General features: G+C 54.1%; 1 protein-coding gene across 3 annotated transcripts in view; it reads right to left on the reverse strand.

The window, feature by feature from the left end:
- Positions 1 to 17,485, reverse strand: part of g6pd (glucose-6-phosphate dehydrogenase) — a 47,377-nt gene extending 29,892 nt beyond the window's left edge. Inside the window, exons 1-5 of one of the 3 annotated variants that reach the window (XM_059949475.1) lie at positions 17,340 to 17,485; positions 16,369 to 16,508; positions 3,511 to 3,548; positions 1,982 to 2,090; positions 1,498 to 1,715 (exon numbers count right to left, since the gene is read on the reverse strand). In XM_059949475.1, the coding sequence (XP_059805458.1) occupies positions 1,498 to 1,715; positions 1,982 to 2,090; positions 3,511 to 3,548; positions 16,369 to 16,500 (497 nt within the window). In that variant the 5' untranslated portion in view covers positions 16,501 to 16,508; positions 17,340 to 17,485. Of the gene's footprint in view, positions 1 to 1,497; positions 1,716 to 1,981; positions 2,091 to 3,510; positions 3,549 to 10,834; positions 10,902 to 16,368; positions 16,509 to 16,731; positions 16,832 to 17,339 lie in introns of those variants that run through there. The other 2 variants (XM_059949474.1, XM_059949476.1) reach the window with 2 other exon arrangements.
- Between the last annotated feature and the right edge of the window lie 613 nt (positions 17,486 to 18,098).

The following is an 18,098-nucleotide window of genomic DNA, read 5'->3' on the forward strand; positions in this document are numbered from 1 at the left end:
ATTTTATGGATTATATTCATTAGCACGTAATTAACAGGGTATTTCACAACTGGCATAATTTCAAGATGATACGAAAATAATTCCAGCCTCAGATTCACGACACACATGTACGGCGGAGTGCACTCTGACTGGCCGCGTCACCACCTGACGGGCAGAGCCAGCTCCATCGCGGGCACAACCCTGCCAGCCGTCGAGGACCAAAGCGACACTTGTGGGCTGCCCCCCACCCCACCCCAGCACAATTCTCAGATCGTGCTGGTCGTTGACACATTTCACTGCGTGCCCCTGCTGAAATAAATCAGCCCTTTATCAAGTCAACGATGAGCACCCGGTTTCCGATTCCCCTCTCACCTGAAACCTACAAGTCGGCGGCCGCTTCATCAGGTGCACCTGCTCATTCATGCAAATACCTAATCAGCCAATCATGCGGCAGCGGCTCAATGCACGCAGGTACGGTCAGGAGGTTCGGCTGCTGTGCAGACCAGAGAAACGGGATCTAAGCAACTCTGACCGTGGAATGATTGCTGGTGCAAGACGGGGCGGTTTGAGTCAGAAACGGCTGATCCCCGGGGACTTCGACACACAAGTTTACAGAGAATGGTGTGAAAAACAAAACAAAAAATCCAGTGAGCTGCAGTTCTGTGGGTGAAAATGCCCTGTTAACAAGGGAGGGCGGAGGAGAGTGGCCAGACTGGTTCAAGCTGACAGGAACTCAAACGACCACACGTTACAACAGTTGTGTGCAGAAGAGCATCTCTGAACGCACGACACATCAAACCTTGGAGTGGACAGGCTCCAGCAGCAGGAGACCATGACCATACTCTCATTGGCTTCATTGGGTACAGGAGGTACTGCATGAAGTGGCGGTGCGTACGTCTGTAGTACGTCTTCTCCCAACCGTGACCGTAAAGATTAAAGAGAAGAATTAGGCCACTCGGCCCTTCCAGTGTGACCTATTCACACATCAGTGGTAAAATAAAGCCAAGCAACACACACACATACACAAAATGCTAAAGGAACTCAACAGGTCGGGCAGCATCTATGTAGAGGCATAAAGAGCCATCGTTTCAGGCCAAGACCCTTCCTCAGGACCGGAGAGAAAGGGGTAAGAACACCAGGGGGGAAAGGACGGCAAGCTGTCAGGTGACATGCGAGGGGGTAGGTAGATGGGTGGGGGGGGGGGGAGGGGAATGAATTAAGAACCTGGGAGGTGATAGGTGAAGGGCTGAAGAAGGAGGAATCTGATTGGAGAGGAGGGTGGGCTACAGGAGAAAGGGAAGGAGGAGGGCACCGGGGGAGGTGAGACAAGAAGGGGTGAGAGGGGTGAAAGAGGAGGGAGGAGTTGAAGAAATTGGCATTTGTGCCGTCAGGGAGGATGGAATACACGTTGCTGCTCCTTCAATCTGAGCGTGGCCTCACCGCGGCAGCACGATCGGAGCGGGAGCGGGAAGCTCCCGATTCAAACGACCCCGTCCCCTCCCCGCTCCCCGCACTCACTCCTTGCCCATGCAGGCCTCCTTGATGTTGCGGGTGACGTCCTCGTAGACGCTGGGCGGCAGGGCGAGGTAGAAGAGGCGGTTGGCCCGGCCACCGTGGTGGAGGGAGGCGATGTGGCTGTCCAGCTGCTGGAAGCTGGCCCTCTCACCGTACTTGCCCTGCAGGTAGGAGTTCCGGCTGAAGAAGCAGTCCAGTTTGTCCAACTCACCCTCGGTCGCCTGGGGGAGACAGAGAGAGGGTGAACGACTGTGGGGACAGGGGGAATGCAACGGGAGTGGGGGGGGGGAGACAAAGCAGATGGACGGTCAGGGAGGGAAGATCTTGGGGGTGGGGAGGGGAGGGTTAAGGAGGCACAGAAGAGTAAGAGGGTTACACTGGAGTAGCTGAGGCTGCAGGAGGTGGGGAGGGGAAGAGGGATGAGTAAAAAGGGTGAGGTTGAGGGGGGGCAAGGGAGGAAAGCCGGGCGAGCAGAGAGGAGCGTTACCTTCAGGTAGGGCTGCACTTGGTTGCGAAGGCCCTGGATGGTGAGGGCAGAGCGGGCAAACCCCACCACGTACGTATCCTCCGGGAGTAATCCATCCCTGAACAGCCACCTATGCGGGGGGGGGAACAAAATATCAGACCCACGGTGAGGAGGTCAGCTGGACTGGGGGGGGGGGGGGGGGGGAAGGTGGAATGAGGCATGAGCAGGATATCAAAATGTGCCAATCACCCTACGCCCCAGAGACACGTCCCCTTCCCCCAGAATCTTGTAAAAGGGAGAACCAGGCTGAGTGCATTAAAGGAGAGGTGAAGAAGCATTTAAAGGTGACCCGGTTTGGGGGGGGGGGGGGGGGAGGGAAAAGAATTTAAAGGGGATCAGCAGGGGTGGGGAGAAGGGTTTACAGGCATCTCATCGGACGTGGGAAGGGTTTAAAGGTGACCCATCAGGGGAGGGAAGGGTTTAAAGGTGACCCATTGGGGTGGGAAGGGTTTAAAGGAAACGGGGGACGGTTTAAAGGGGACACGGCAGGGGGAGCTTAAGGGGACACGGGACACAGTTTAAAGGGGACACAGGACAGAGTTTAAAGGGGACACGGAGGACAGAGTTCAAAGGGGACACCGGGGACAGATTTCAAAAGGGACACCGGGGACAGATTTCAAAAGGGACACCGGGGACAGATTTCAAAAGGGACACCGGGGACAGATTTCAAAAGGGACACCGGGGACAGATTTCAAAGGGGACACCGGGGACAGATTTCAAAAGGGACACCGGGGACAGATTTCAAAAGGGACACTGGGGACAGATTTCAAAGGGGACACCGGGGACAGATTTCAAAGGGGACACCGGGGACAGATTTCAAAGGGGACACCGGGGACAGATTTCAAAGGGGACACCGGGGACAGATTTCAAAGGGGACACCGGGGACAGATTTCAAAGGGGACACCGGGGACAGATTTCAAAGGGGACACCGGGGACAGAGTTTAAAGGGGACATGGGAGGACAGATTTCAAAGGGGACACCGGGGACAGAGTTTAAAGGGGACACCGGGGACAGAGTTTAAAGGGGACACCGGGGACAGAGTTTAAAGGGGACATGGGAGGACAGAGTTTAAAGGGGACATGGGAGGGGGAGAGTTTAAAGGGGACACGGGGTAGAGTTTAAAGGGGACCTGGGTTGGAGGAGTGTTTAAAAGGGTCCTGGGGTGGGGAGGGGGAGGGTGTTTAAAGGGAACCCGAGGAAGGTTTTAAATGGGACGCAAGGGACAATTTCTTCCCCTCGGTGTCCGTTTATGGAAATAGTTGCCAGAAGCAGGAACGGTACAGACTGCCAGGGTCAAGGACGCGAACAAACTTTGGATAGACTGGGGCCAAACGCGGGTGAATGGGACCAGATGGGCTGAACTGCCTGCTTCTGCCCTGTAGGGGAGGCGTCAAGTGGGTGTCCTGCAGCCAGGGTCAGGCAGCAGGCGGAAGCTGCCAAATCGGAGAAGGCAGATCTGGAGGAACACGCGTTTGAGGGGGGAGCCTCACCAGAGCGTGGGGTAGATCTTCTTCTTGGCCAAGTCACCCTGCGGACAGGAGAGAGAGAGCAGTGTCAGTCCAGTCAAGGCCAGCAGGGGAGGGGGTGTGATTGGGATCATTAACCACGTCATGCCCGCTGTCCAGTCCAAGTCCTGACATCTGCCCCGTTCCCCCTCAACCCCAGCTTAATCTTCTCACCCTCAGACTCCCCATAGATGGTGGAGCCTCCATTCTCTGCTTTCCATGACATCCACTTCCAAAGCACATTCCTGCGACTTGCATTGTCCGTTCCAGAACCTACACCACTCCCTCACCCCTTCCGTGCTGTCCTCCCCCCTCCAAACCATCCTCCCTCTCCCCAACCTCTTCTGCCCTCACTCGCCTTTCCCCTCCAATCACCCCCACTTCCCTCTTATACCCCTTCTCCTCCCTCTCCCTCCTCAACCAACTCCCAGCCCTCTTCCCTCCTGTCTACATCCACCATCCCACCAACTCGCACTACCCGTTTCCCTTATCCTCTACTCTCTTCCCCTTATCCCTCCTCAACTCCCTCCTTACCTCTGTCCCATTCCTTCATTCCTCTATCCCCACCCTCCGGTCCCCCCCGAGTAGTGGAGCTGCTCTCCCACCCAAGGAGTCAAAGACCCACCTCAGACGACGGCACCAAAGGCACAAGCAGCTCTCCAACCCTCCCTCCCATCCCAATCCCGTATCCTGCTACCCCCTTGTACGCAGGACTCCATCCACAGACACTTCCACCGGGCCGCCTTCTGGAGACCCACCCCACCAGTTGAGTAAACTCAGCCTTTTCTCCTTAGAGTGACGGAGGATGAGAGGTGACCTGATAGAGGTGTATAAGATGATGAGAGGCACTGATCGTGTGGATAGTCAGAGGCTTTTCCCCAGGGCTGAAATGGCTAACACAAGGGGGCACAGTTTTAAGGTGCTTGGAAATAGGTACAGAGGAGATGTCAGGGGAAAGTTTTTCACACAGAGTGTGGTGGGTGTGTGGAGTACTGTGTGCATTTCTGATTTCCTACTTGAGGAAGGATATATTGGCTTTGGAGGCACTGCAGACGACCCAGGTTGATTCCAGAAGTGAGGGGGTTAGTCTAAGAACAGAGATTGAGTCACCTGGGACTGTACTTGCTGGAATTCAGAAGAATGAAAGGAAATTTTATAGAAACATATAGAATTATGAAAAGGATAGAGGAAGGAAAGTTGTTTCCACAGGTAAAAGAGACTAGAATGAGGGGACATAGACTCAAGATTCGGGGGAGCAGATTTAGGACGGAGATGAGGAGGGACTGCTTTTCCCAGAGAGTGGTGAATCTGTGGAATTCTCTGCCCAGTGAAGCAGTAAATATATTTAAGACAAGGTTGGATAGATTTTTGCATAGTAGGGGAGTTAAGGGTTAAGGGGAAAAGGCAGGTAGGTGGAGATGAGTCCATGGTCAGATCAGCCATGATCTTATTGAGTGGCAGAGCAGGTTCGAAAGGCCAAATGGTTGACTCCTGTTCCTATTTCTTATGTTCTTACGAATGAACTGTCAGCAACGGTGGTGGAGGCAGGTACAATAGGGTCTTTTAAGAGACTCTTACATAGGTCCATGGAACTTAGAAAAATAGAGGGCTATGTGGTTGGATAATTCAAGGCAGTTTCTGGAGTAGGTAACACAGTCGGCACAATATTGTGGCCCAAAGGGCTGTAGATTTCTACGTTCTAGGGGAAACATCACCTGTTGAGAATCGATCCCTCACTCCCACACAGCCACCAACACCAAGAGAGGATCTCTTGAGACAGGGAGAGACATCCCTGTCTGACTCCATCTCTGAGCAGTCCAAAGAGTGCTATAGGAACAAGTTAGGCCACTCAGCCCATCGAGAGTCTGCTCCAACATTCCCTCATGGCTGATTTATTCCCCTTCTCAACCCCATTCTCCAGCCTTCCCCCATTACCTTTGATGCCCTTACTAATCAAGAACCTATCACTCTCCGCTTTAAATGTCTTGGCCTCCACAGCTGCCTGTGGCAATGAATTCCACAGATTCCTCCTAATCTCGTTTCTACAAGGTCGGCCTTCTGAGGCTCTGAGAGGCTCCCGCTAATGGAAACATCCTCTCCACGTCCACTCTACCCAGGCCTTTCAACCGTCGATAGGTCTCAGTGAGATCCTTCCACTTGCGAGTGCAGGCCCAGAGCCCTCAAGCCTTTCATTCACCTCAGGAAACGTGCTTACAGCTCAGGGCACCGGAGTTCAGAGGTCAATCCCAGCATCCTCTGTGAGAAAGTTTGTGCGCTCTCCCCGTGACCATGTGGGTTTCCTCCCACACTCTAGACTAGGGTTGACTAGGTGAGCTGCCCGTTGGGCTGGACGGGCCTGGTCCTTGTTGAAGACGTAAATTAAAGAAACCGAGGTGATATTGTGGGACATTGGAGACGGTCACCAAAGAACACGGCTGGACACGGGTAACGGGCGGCAAAATGGCCACTGGAAATTAGTTCAAGCGAGTGTGAGGTGCTGCACTTTGAGAGGCCGAATGTGAAGAGTTAGCTAGCGGCAGGCCCGCCCATAACAGCTCCGCCCTGAGGAGGTAAAAGGGCCGGGGGAGTCTCAGCAGGACCGGCAGCGTCGATGGAGGGGAATCGAGGCGGCGCGTTGGCCCAAGGTGCTTCCTCAGGACCGGAAAGGAAGGGGGAAGAGCCCGGAATGCAGTGGTGAAGGGAAGGAGTACAAGATGGCGGGTGGGTGGGGAGAAGGGATGCAGTGATAGGCGGAGAAGCTAAAGGGCTGAAATGGAAGAAATCTGATGGGAACAGAGGGAGGTGATGGGCAGGCAACGAGAAGGGAGTGAGTGAAGATTGGAAAGAGGGAGAAGGGGACAGAAACTACCGGAAGCTAGAGAGATTAACGCTCTGGCCACCAAGGTGAAACGGCAGGTGGAACTCAATCCAAGCAAGTGTGGCCCGTTGCGCTTTGGGAGGTCAAATGTAAGGAGACGGTGCACAGGTTCCCGCAGGAGGAACTGAGCAGGTCAGGCAGCATTGACGGAGAGGAACAGAGTCGATGTTCTGACCCGGGGCACTTCACCAGGACCGGAACGGAAGCGACCCAGACAGAGGAAGGGGTGTTACTAATCCAACCCGAGCGCGGCCTCGCTGTGGCAGGAGAGGAGGAGACGAACTGACATTCTTGAGACGCTCAACGTGGACCAGGCCCTTCCAATCCGACAACCCTCAATGTCCAGCAACTCGCCGACTGACCACAGGACAACTTACAGTGACCGATTAACCTACTGGACGGTTCGTTTTTGGACTGTGGGAGGAAATCCACACACCCACAATCTCCTTACCGGCTGTGCCAGGATTGAACCCCCGAACTCCGGGACACCCCAAGCTCGCGTGGCGCAATGGGAATGGGCACTGGGAAGCCCTGGGGCAATCCCGCCTGTAGCGGATGGAGCGAAGGTACAGACCTTGGGAGATCCAGTGGAGCAGGTCATGGGAATAAACAGCTGACGAGATATACAGATTAGAAAAGATGGGTGACTTACAGATGGATCACGGGCACCCTGAAAGTCGACGGGGTGACTAAAGAAGGCGTGTGGCGCGGAGTCCGAGAGGCAGGAAGTTATGCTGCAGCACCACAAAACTAGCTAAGCCACTTCTGGAGTGTCACACTCCTGGATCTGAGCACCCCAGGGCAGGAAGGCTTTGAAAAGGCTGCGGTGGGGGCCAGCTCCGTGGGCAGATTTAAGGCGGAAGTTGATCGTGTCCTGATCGGTCGGGGCACCAAAGGACGTGGCGAGAAGGCAGGTGCACGGGGTTGAGTGGGATCTGGGATCAGCCAGAGCAGACCCGATGGGCTGAATGGCCTAATCCGGGACACTGCCTGGATTTGAGGGCGTGAACACGTGTCCTCTGGAGACCTGATAAAGGGGGTCTATAAAATTACGAGGCACAGAGGGGGAAGACAGCCAGGTTCTTTTTCCCAGAGGGTATACGTTTACGGTGAGAAGGGGGAAAGTTCAAAGTAGATGTGTGGGAGGGGGAGACCCTTTTTTTTAAATATGGAGTGGTGGGTTCCGGGAATGTGCTGCCTCGAATTTTACAGAGGCACGATGGAGGAGGCAGAGCCGTGCACAGGCGAAGGGCATCAGGGAACACACACGTCAAAATGCTGGAGGAACTCAGCAGGCCGGGCAGCATCTCCGGAAAAGAGACTTGCAGCTGAGGCCATGCATCAGGAGGAAAGAGTTGAGGTCAGAGGGGAGGTGGTAGGTGATAGGTGAAACCAGCAAGGGGGGGAGGGGGTGTCAGTCCATGGCCTCTGTTGCCGCGATGAGTCCACACTCCGGTTGGAGGGGTATTCCATTTGGGTAGCCTCCAGCCAGGTGGCATGAACATCAATTCACCATTCCCCATTACTGTTTTCCCCTGCAATCGCCTTATCTCCTTACCTACCCATCACCTCCCCCTTTCTTCCATGCTCTTCTATCAGATTCCCCCTTCTCCAGCCCTTTATCTCTTTCACAAAACAAATTCCCAGTTCTTTGCTTCACCCCTCCCCCTCCCCTACCCCTGAACTCCCTCCCCTCCCCCACCCTCTCACTCGGACGTCCCCTCTTCCCCTCCGGTGCTGCTGAAGCCTCTCAGTCCAAGGTGCCAACCCTATTTTCATTTTCATGGAGGACCTGTTCCTCCAGCGTTGTGTGTGTGCGGCTCTGGGTTTCCAGCATCCGCAGACTTTTCTTGTCTTTGTGGAAGGGGATTAGGTATTAATGAGCTTAATTAGTTTAGCACAAGGGCACTTCCTGAGCTCATCCATGTGCTCAAGGAGCAGCCCTTTCATCTTGTAAATGTATCCCATCCACCGAGACTGCCAGGAGTGTGAACACCATATCTTGTCCCCCAACCCCACCCCCCCCCCGATCTACAGTTTCTACCCACCATCTCCTCTCCTTCATCTATCACCCCCGCTCTCTCTCTCACCCCTGCCTCCTCTCAATCGCCCCTGCTTTCTTTCTCCCCTACCTCCTCTCTATCACCCCCGCTCTCTCTCCCCTACTTCCTCTCTATCACCCCCGCTCTTTCTCCCTACCTCCTCTATCACCCCCGCTCTCTCTCTCCCCTACCTCCCATCGCCCCCACTCTCTCTCCCCTACCTCCTCTCTATCACCCCTGCTCTCTCTCTCCCCACCTCCTCTCTATCACCCCCGCTCTCTCACCCCTACCTCCTCTCAATCGCCCCTGCTTTCTTTCTCCCCTACCTCCTCTCTATCACCCCCGCTCTCTCCCCTACTTCCTCTCTATCACCCCCGCTCTCTCTCCCTACCTCCATCGCCCCAGCTCTCTCTCTCCCCACCTCCTCTCTATCGCCCCTGCTCTCTCTCCCCTACCTCCTCTCTATCGTCCCTGCTCTCTCTCTCTCTCTCTCTCTCCCCTACCTCCTCTCCCCTTACTTCTCAACCACCTTCTCCCTCCCCCCTCTCTCCCCTCTCCCAGAATCAGGTTTATTATCACCGGCATGTGACGTGAAATTTGTTAACTTAGCAGCAGCTGTTCAGTGCAATACAGAGAGAGAAAAATTAATAATAAATAAAATAAAGCAAAGCAATAATAAACAAGTAAATCAATTATATATATATTGAATAAATATTTTAAAACTGTGTAAAGTCAAAAATACTGTATATTAAAAATGTGAGGTAGCGTCCAAAGATTCAATGTCCATTTAGGTAGGAATCAGGTGGCAGAGGGGAAGAAGCTGTTCCTGAATTACTGAGTGTGCCCACCCCTTCTCTCCTCACTCCCACCCACTGTCTCACCCCCACCCTTCCCTCTCTACCCCCCCCATTACCCAATCAACAACAGGTGTTGTTGGGACACACTGCTCTCTGCAGTACTCAATACAAGGTTAAACGAATCTTTCTATTTTGTATCAGGGCAGGCCATCTCGACTCCCCCACCTTTAGTCTGCATACCACAAGAGGCAAAACAGTCCTTCCAAAAACAAGAGATTCCCTCGATACCGGAAATCCAGAGCAAGACACACAAAAAAAAATCGCTGGTGGAAATTAGAGGAAGGTTTTTCACTCAGAGAGTGGTTGGTGCGTGGAATGCACTGCCGAGTCAGTGGTGGAGGCAGATACACTAGTGAAGTTTAAGAGACAACTAGACAGGCAGATGGAGGAATTTAAGGTGGGGGGTTATATGGGAGACAGGGTTTGAGGGTCGGCACAACATTGTGGGCCAAAGGGCCTGTACTGTGCTGTACTATTCTATGTTCTATCTCAAAAGATCAGACAGCAACTATGGAAATAAATAAACAGTCGACGTTTCAGGCTGAGTTGAATATTCTCAGCCCAAAGCACCCGCTCCTCTCCATAGATCAACAACACACACACAATGCTGGTGGAACACAGCAGGCCAGGCAGCATCTACAGGGAGAAGCACTGTCGATGTTTCAGACCGAGTGTCAGGACAAAGGGTCTCGGCCCGAAATGTCAACAGCAACTGCAGATTTCCTGGAGCCTCTCCAAAGATGCTGCCTGGCTTGCTGAGTTCCTCCAGCGTTTTGAATGTGTTGCAACAGGCCCTTAATCTTAACACTGATCACCCACCGCCCACTTCTGCCCGTCTCAGGATCTCAGAATTTCCCTGGCTCCCTCGTCCACCCCCGCTCACCGTTTCCCTCCACCTCTGCACACTTCCACCCCCTCCTTCAGCATCCGCTCTCCTCCCTCCCACTCCATCTACCCTCAGAATCTTCCACTCCATTCCTACCATTCCCTCAGAGCCTCAGGGTCTTTCCATCCTTTGCCCCTCATTCCCTAAGCCTCCACCAAGTCTCCTCACTCCAATCTCTCCTTGTTCCTGCAAATCTCTCTGAGCATCTATGCTTCCTCCTCCGCCCATCTCTCGATCTGCCCTGCCTCTCCGTCGATTCCCACTTCTCCCTCCGGTCTCCTTTGCCCCATCATTTATCCCTCCTCCAGCCCCTCTTCCACTTCTTTGCCTCCCCCTCCACCGCCGCTAGTCATCCCCCATCCCTCCCGTTCACACACCCGCGCATCTTCCACCGCACCCTCGGCCTCCCTCGGCGGTCCCCCTCTCGACCTCCCCGTTCCCTCCCTCGGCGGTCCCCCCTCGGCCTCCCCGCTCCCTCGCTCGGCGGTCCGTCACCGAGGCGGTCCCTCCCCGCTCCCACCCTCCCTCGGCGGTCCCTCGCCTCGGCGGACCCTCCCCGCTCCCTCCCTCGGCGGTTTCCCCCACCGCGGCGGTCCCTCCCCGCTCCCTCCCTCGGCGGTCCCTCCCTCCCTCGGCGGTCCCTCACCGAGGCGCCAAGCACCACCACGCAGCTCGGAAGGTGCAGCATCTTCCGCACAGAGCCGATGCCCCGCCCCGACGCCCAGGCCCCGCCCCGACACTCAAGCCACGCCCACTCTGTGGTCCACGACCCGGTGCCCCCCCCCTCGATCGAATGGTTTCGCCCACACCGCCCATCCTTCCAAACGCCATCTCAGATGGAACAATCCCAGAAAAGGGGAGCACTAGGGTTACACCGGGTGTTACAACAACTCTTGCCTTCCGGCAAGCGATGATACCAGTACAATCCGTTAGATTGAGCGCCGAATTTCTGCTCGATTTTTGCTGCTCGTCTTCCTTTAACCTCAAGTTCTCGGTCACAAATGCATGCTGAGTCATTTCTCCTAATGCATTTCACCCCTCCTGCGCGTGGAATCGCCCGTTGCCCCGGCAACTGCCGGAGCGGAGGGGGGCGTCGCGCCTCCAGAAGGGAGCGGGCGGGCCCAGAGTTGTTTTTTTTAAACGAAAGCATTACGGAAATGAATCTGCAACGCACACAAAGTGCTGGAGGACCTCCGCAGGCCAGGCAGCGTCCGTGGAAAAGAGTAAACCGTCGCCGTTTCCGGGCGAGACCCTTCATCAGGGAATTGAATATTATGGTTCACGACCCGGCTGGGCAGAGAGCGCAGTCGGTCGGTTCAATCACAATGTAATAAATGGCGATATTCAAGATTGTTTAATATCATTTCCTGTTCACAAGTGTAAGGAGACCGAAGTAATTGTTACTGGAGATCCTATGCAGCACAAAAAAATGAAGAACACAATATAAATACACAAGATATACATACGTAGATTGTAAAGTGACGCTGGATACAGGAATGTCTGTACACAAGGGGACTGACTGGCAGGAAATGATAAATCAGTGGTGATTGAGGGGATTTGAGTTTTTGAGTCTGGTGGTCCCGGTGTGGAGGCTATTCAGCCTCCTCCCTGCTGGGAGTGGGGCAAACAGTCCTTGGGTGGGGTGGGTGGGACCCTTCATGCTGTTACAAGCCCCCACCCCCAGAGCTTTCTATATACCTACCGGTGATGCATTGGGAAGTTTTGATTCCCCGTTGTAAAGCCCTCCTGCCTCCTGCATTACAGTTTCTGGAACCATGCAGTGATGCAGCTTGTTGGGAAGGGTTAACATATGAGCAACATCTGGCAGCTCTTGGGCTGTATTCCCTGGAATTCAGGAGAATGAGGGGGGACCTCACAGAAACATTCCAAATGTTAAAAGGCCTGAACAGATTAGTTTTTTTTCCCCATGGTAAGGCATTCTAGGACAAGAGGACACGACTTCAGGATTGAAGGACGTCCATTTAGGACAGAGATGCAGAGAAATTAGTGAGGGTGGTAAATCTGTGGAATTTCTTGGCACAAGCAGCTGTGGAGGCTGCGTCATTGGATGCATTCGATGCAGAGATAGATAGGTTCTCGATTAGCCAGGGCATGAAAGGGTATGGGGTGAAAGCAGGGGAGTGGACGTGACTGGAAGAATTGGATCAGCCCGTGAGTGAATGGCAGAGCAGACGCAATGGGCAGAATGGTCCACTTCTGCTCCTGTTATAGTCCGCTGCACAGCTGCGAGCATGAAAGTGTGAAGTCCAGCCTCTCTTCAGCCTCCTCCGGCAATAGAGGCGGTGGTGAGCTTTCCTGAGCGTGTAGGATGCATTCTGGGACTGTGAGATATTGTGCAAGATGTTCCCCTGCAGGAATATGAAACTGCTCAGTTGCCACTGCGATGCCACCAGTGCAGAGTGGTGCAATCGTGAAGGAGGCACACCATCTGTCAAGAGCAACAAATCCCTGCAGACATACAGGGGAGAGCATTCTAACCGGTTGCATCACAGTCTGGTATGGAGATACCACTGCAGAGGATTGGGAAAAAGCTGCAGGAGACTCTGAACCCGGCCAGCTCAATCACAGGCACTGGCCTCCCCAGCATCGAAGACATCTTCAAAACATGATGTCTCAAAAAGGCAGCATCCATCATTAAGGACCCTCACCATCCAGGTCTTATAGTCAACATTAGGGAAGAGGTACAGGAGTCTGAAGACACAGACTCAACAATTCAGGAACAGCTCTGGGACAGTGTGGCAGCAGCGTCACTCTATGTCTGACCCCGGGAGTGTGTGATGGGACAGTGTGGAGGGAGATTCACTCTGTGTCTGACCCCGGGAGTGTGTGATGGGACGGTGTGGAGGGAGATTCACTCTGTGTCTGACCCCGGGGGTGTGTGATGGGACGGTGTAGAGGGAGCTTCACTCTGTGTCTGACCCTGAGAGTGTGTGATGGGACGGTGGGGAGTGAGATTCACTCAGTGCCTGACCCCAGGAGTGTGTGATGTGATGGTGTGGAGGGAGATTCACTCTGTGTCTGACCCCAGGAGTGTGTGATGGGACCGTGTGGAGTGGCTTCACTCTGTGTCTGACCCCGGGAGTGTGTGATGGGACCATGTGGAGGGAGCTTCACTCTATGTCTGACCCCGGGAGTGTGTGATGGGACGGTGTGGAGGGAGATTCACTGTGTGTCTGACACCGGGAGTGTGTGATGGGACGGTGTGGAGGGAGATTCACTCTGTGTCTGACCCCGGGAGTGTGTGATGGGACGGTGTGGAGGGAGCTTAACTCTGTGTTTGATCCCGGGAGTGTGTGATGGGACGGTGTGGAGGGAGATTCACTCTGTGTCTGACCCCGGGAGTGTGTGATGGGACGGTGTGGAGGGAGCTTAACTCTGTGTCTGACCCCGGGAGTGTGTGATGGGACAGTGTGTAGCGAGTTTCACTCTGGGTCTGACCCCGGGAGTGTGTGATGGGACGGTGTGGAGGGAGTTTCACTCTGTATCTGACCCCGGGAGTGTGTGATGGGACGGTGTGTAGGGAGATTCACTCTGTGACTGACCCCGGAGTGTGTTATGGGACGGTGTGGAGGGAGATTCACTCTGTGTCTGACCCCGGGAGTGTGTGATGGGACGGTGTGGAGGGAGATTCACTGTGTCTGACCCCGAGAGTGTGTGATGGGACGGTGTGGAGGGGCTTCACTCTTTGTCTGACCCCGGGAGTGTGTGATGGGACGGTGTGGAGGGAGCTTCACTCTGTGTCTGACCCCCGGAGTGTGTGATGTGACGGTGTGGAGGGGCTTCACTCTTTGTCTGACCCCGGGAGTGTGTGATGGGACAGTGTGGAGGGAGCTTCACTCTGTGTCTGACCCCCGGAGTGTGTGATGGGACGGTGTGGAGGGAGCTTCACTCTGTGTCTGACCCCGGGAGTGTGTGATGGGACAGTGTGGAGGGAGCTTCACTCTGTGTCTGACCCCCGGAGTGTGTGATGGGACGGTGTGGAGGGAGTTTCACTCTGTGTCTGACCCTTGGCCCTGGAGAGATGAACCACAAGTCCTGGGAGTGGTCCCTCTCCACTGTTGCAATCCCTCTCAGTTCCCCATGACAGTTACACAACCTCCAGCTGCAGCCAGTTCCACATTCCTGATAAACTGCCGGCCACAGAAACACAGCCTGGCCCCTGATCAGACTGGTTGGATGGCAGGAGATATTGGCGGAGCTGGAGGAGGGGCATGGGGGAGGTACACTACCGTGCAACAGCCTTAGGCACCTGAGCTGTACGCACCTGCCGTGGACTTTTGCGAAGTATTGTCCGAGGGGTTATTGATAAGTTCCTTGCCTCAGCTAAAAGGAGATGAGTTATACGTGTACGTGCAGTTCAACTCTTCGAGTAGATTATGCAGAAAGTTATCATTGCACATTGGTAGATTATTACTGTGTAATTTATTCTGTGTGCTTCATTATTAGTTCAGTCTGCAGACTGCTAAATGTGTTTTTAAATGTTGATGCTGTAAAGAAAAGTATTTCCCACTCGGAATCAATAGAGTGTTTATTACTTATTTAGTTTGTGTATTTGTAATCTTTCGCATTTGCATTGTTTGCGAGTCTGTGTGTGGCTCCTCATTGATTCTGTTTATTTCTGTGTCCTACTGTGAACACCCACAAGACACTGAATCTCAGGGCAGCATAGGGCGTCATATCCGCCCCTCCCACCACTCCAGGCAACACATCGCAGGCATCCACCACTCCGTCTCTTTTGAAATTACCCTCCTCTCAGAGGGTACATCCTCCAAGAGGGCCTCAGCTTGCCGTAGGGGTTGGAGTGCTGGCCCTCAATGACCTGGCTTGACGCTTTGGTCGGGTCGCCCATGCCAAACAGGTCAAAGGGCAGAGGCCAGACTGGGAGTGGTCCACCGGACCTCCACGTTCAGGGGTTCAGCTCAGGGCCAACAACCCCGACTGGTCAAACAAAACTGGGACAGAAACAGCAGTGAAGAATCCTTCTTCATCGGAGCATGACGGTGTTCCCGAGTCTCCATCCGGGACCTGCTTGACTGACCGCAGTGTAAACCCGGAGAAAGCTACTAACGGGGAAGCCCTGAACCCCTCCGGAGATGGAGGGTGTTCATCCCTATCCCTGGAACGCTGGGGCGTTACTACCTCCAATGCATGCCCACTGGAGTTAGACGTTTCTACCCTATGCCTCTCTTCTCTTTCCCCGTGGTGCACAGGCCACTGGTGACCTCCCGCCTCCACCGTCCGGTCGATGGTAGAGTCGCCCCGTTGGGCAGCCTTACCCATTGCCACCCCTCATCGCGAGGGGGCGTCAGACTTTGAGAAATGCTCTACCCCTCTCAGAATCTTATAAAGTCCTACCTCCAGGGTTTCCGGACCCTGGTTTCCAGTTTCCGGGTTTCCATTTAGAGCTCAATGGCCTAAAAATGATCGGGAACCCCTCCACCAGATCCAACAGTGAGGACACCTCCTTAAAAAACAAGGAGATGCCATCACCCAGAACATGCCCTCTTCTCATTGCTACCATCTGGCAGGAGGTACAGGCGCCTGAAAGAACAGCTTCTTCCCCTCTGCCATCAGATTTCTGAATGGACATTAAACCCATGAACACTACCTCACTAGTTTTTTCCCCCAAAACACTAATTTTATATACTTTTTATTGTAATTTATATACAATTTATGATTATTTTACTCATTATTAATTATTATTCTATTATCATTCTATTATACACATTCTGTTATTTTCTCTTTTTGCACTAATCTTTATATATAGTTTTTAATTGTGATTTATAGCTATTTTAATAACACAAACAACAAATTTCACTGCATACAATTCTGATCTCTCGCCAGGTTACCTCACCTGGAAGGACTGTTTGGGGCAGGCAGCTGGAGAGACAGAGAAACAAGACAAGATAAAGCGCGGGGAATTCCTGACTCTTCCGAACAACTGTCACAGGTTCGATGGGCCGAACGGCTTTACTCTGAGCCCCAGGGCTTGCAGAATCGAATCTGTCTGCACAACACTGGAGACCCTGGGACTTCAACCAAACGGTGCCACTACTCCTGACGAGTTTGCAATTTAACTAAAATACGATTAATCCTGAAATTACTTTCGAGGCAAGAATATTAGTTCTGCAAAGATTAGTCTGTAACGGAGGAACTCACCGAGGCGCCCAACACGATGAAGACGTGTGGGTCAGACTGTCTGAAACGTTTGTCTTCAATCAGATCGTGCCGGTAGATATCCACGATGTCCGACTGACTGAGAGAAGTCGGCCTTTGCTTGAGGAGACTCATCCTGCGGACTGGTGCCGTGCAATAGAAAGAGAAAGAGGTTTAAATGCAACGCGTTCAGAGGAAGAGGAAGAAAATGAAGAGGAGATGCAGTGCGAAGAGGGAAAGGAGGAGCAAAAGTACGAAGCAGGAAAGGGCGAGGGACGGCCTCCGAACCCGCCCCGCCTCCAAACCGGTCAGGTTGGAGAGGGGCGGTGCGGCGCCTTTACAAATTTCATCCCCATTCGCACTGACCGGTGCCGAGGGGGATCCCCATTTCCGCCTCTTCCACGCGCGCTCTGACGTCACGCGACCACAAAAGATACATTTACCCCCGTCACCCCGGCGACAAGAGTAGCCTGCCGCCGGCAACGGCCAATCAGCTTCTTGCACGCTCCTAACCCCGCCCTCCTCGTCCGATCAGCCGCGCAGCTCCGCCTGATGGAGGCGCCTCCTCAGTTTCGTTACCTTCTCACCCAACCGACCCTCAAGCTGTGCGGGGTTCCGACACCTCGCTTCTCCCCCTCCCGCCCCACCCACCGTGCAAAGATTCTTTACCTCGCCCCCTCCACCTACCCTGTGGAGTCCCTCAACGTCCCTACCACAGCATGGAGTTTCCTCATTGTCTCCCTCCCGCTGCAGCGCTCCCACATCCTGTGGCAGTGGCACTCCCTCGTTGCGCTCTCCCAACGCGAAACAAGACTACCTCCTCACCGCCCGTCCCACCCAGGGCAGCGATACCTCGCAGACAGGGCAACGGCTCCCTCACAGCCCCCAACCCCACGCTGCACAGCGCTCCATCACAGCTCCCCTCGGGGTACAGCGCTCCCTCACCGCCCCTCCCTCGCTGGGTCCCCTCTTACCCAGAGTTGGGAAACAGGATGGTTGAGTTCAGACAATCCCTGGATTGCAGTGTCTGTTTCGTTTGCTCTATTGTGAAAGATACAATGGAAGTGGGTGGGGTTAAAGGCAGCCTTCTCACCGTGAATCAGCACAGCACTCTGGGGTGAGCTGATGCCAATGGGACCTGCCCCATTAACCCTGTCCGTGCCGCAACGGCGGCTGGGGTGAGCAGAGTACCGAGAGAGGACTTGCCCTAATTTTGACCTCCCCAATTCTGTAATTTCCCCTCACTCCCCATCTCTGTGAAAGACTACACCTCTCCTTGTCTCTGTGACTGACCTACTCCCTTACACCCCTCCCGTCTCTGTGATCCCCTCCACCACTCCCTCTCTTACCCTCAAACTCCCTCTTACTCTCATCCTTCCCATCACTCTCCCTGTCTCTGTGACCCACTCGACTCCTCACAATCTCAGATAACTTCCCTCTCCATCAGCTGTCCTCCCCATCTCCCTTTCCCATTCCCCTACACCCTTCCGTCTCCATGTCCCACTCCCCTACACCCATCCTGTCTCCGTGTCCCATTCCCCTACACCCTTCCCTGTCTCCGTGTCCCATTCCCCTACACCATTTCTGTCTCCGTCCCATTCCCCTACTCCCTTCCCCGTCTCCGTGTCCCATTCCCCTACACCCTTCCCCGTCTCCGTGTCCCATTCCCTTACTCCCTTCCCCGTCTCCGTGTCCCATTCCCTTACTCCCTTCCCCGTCTCCGTGTCCCATTC

The sequence above is a fragment of the Hypanus sabinus genome, chromosome 24, assembly GCF_030144855.1.
Source record: "Hypanus sabinus isolate sHypSab1 chromosome 24, sHypSab1.hap1, whole genome shotgun sequence".
Lineage (NCBI taxonomy): Eukaryota > Metazoa > Chordata > Chondrichthyes > Myliobatiformes > Dasyatidae > Hypanus > Hypanus sabinus.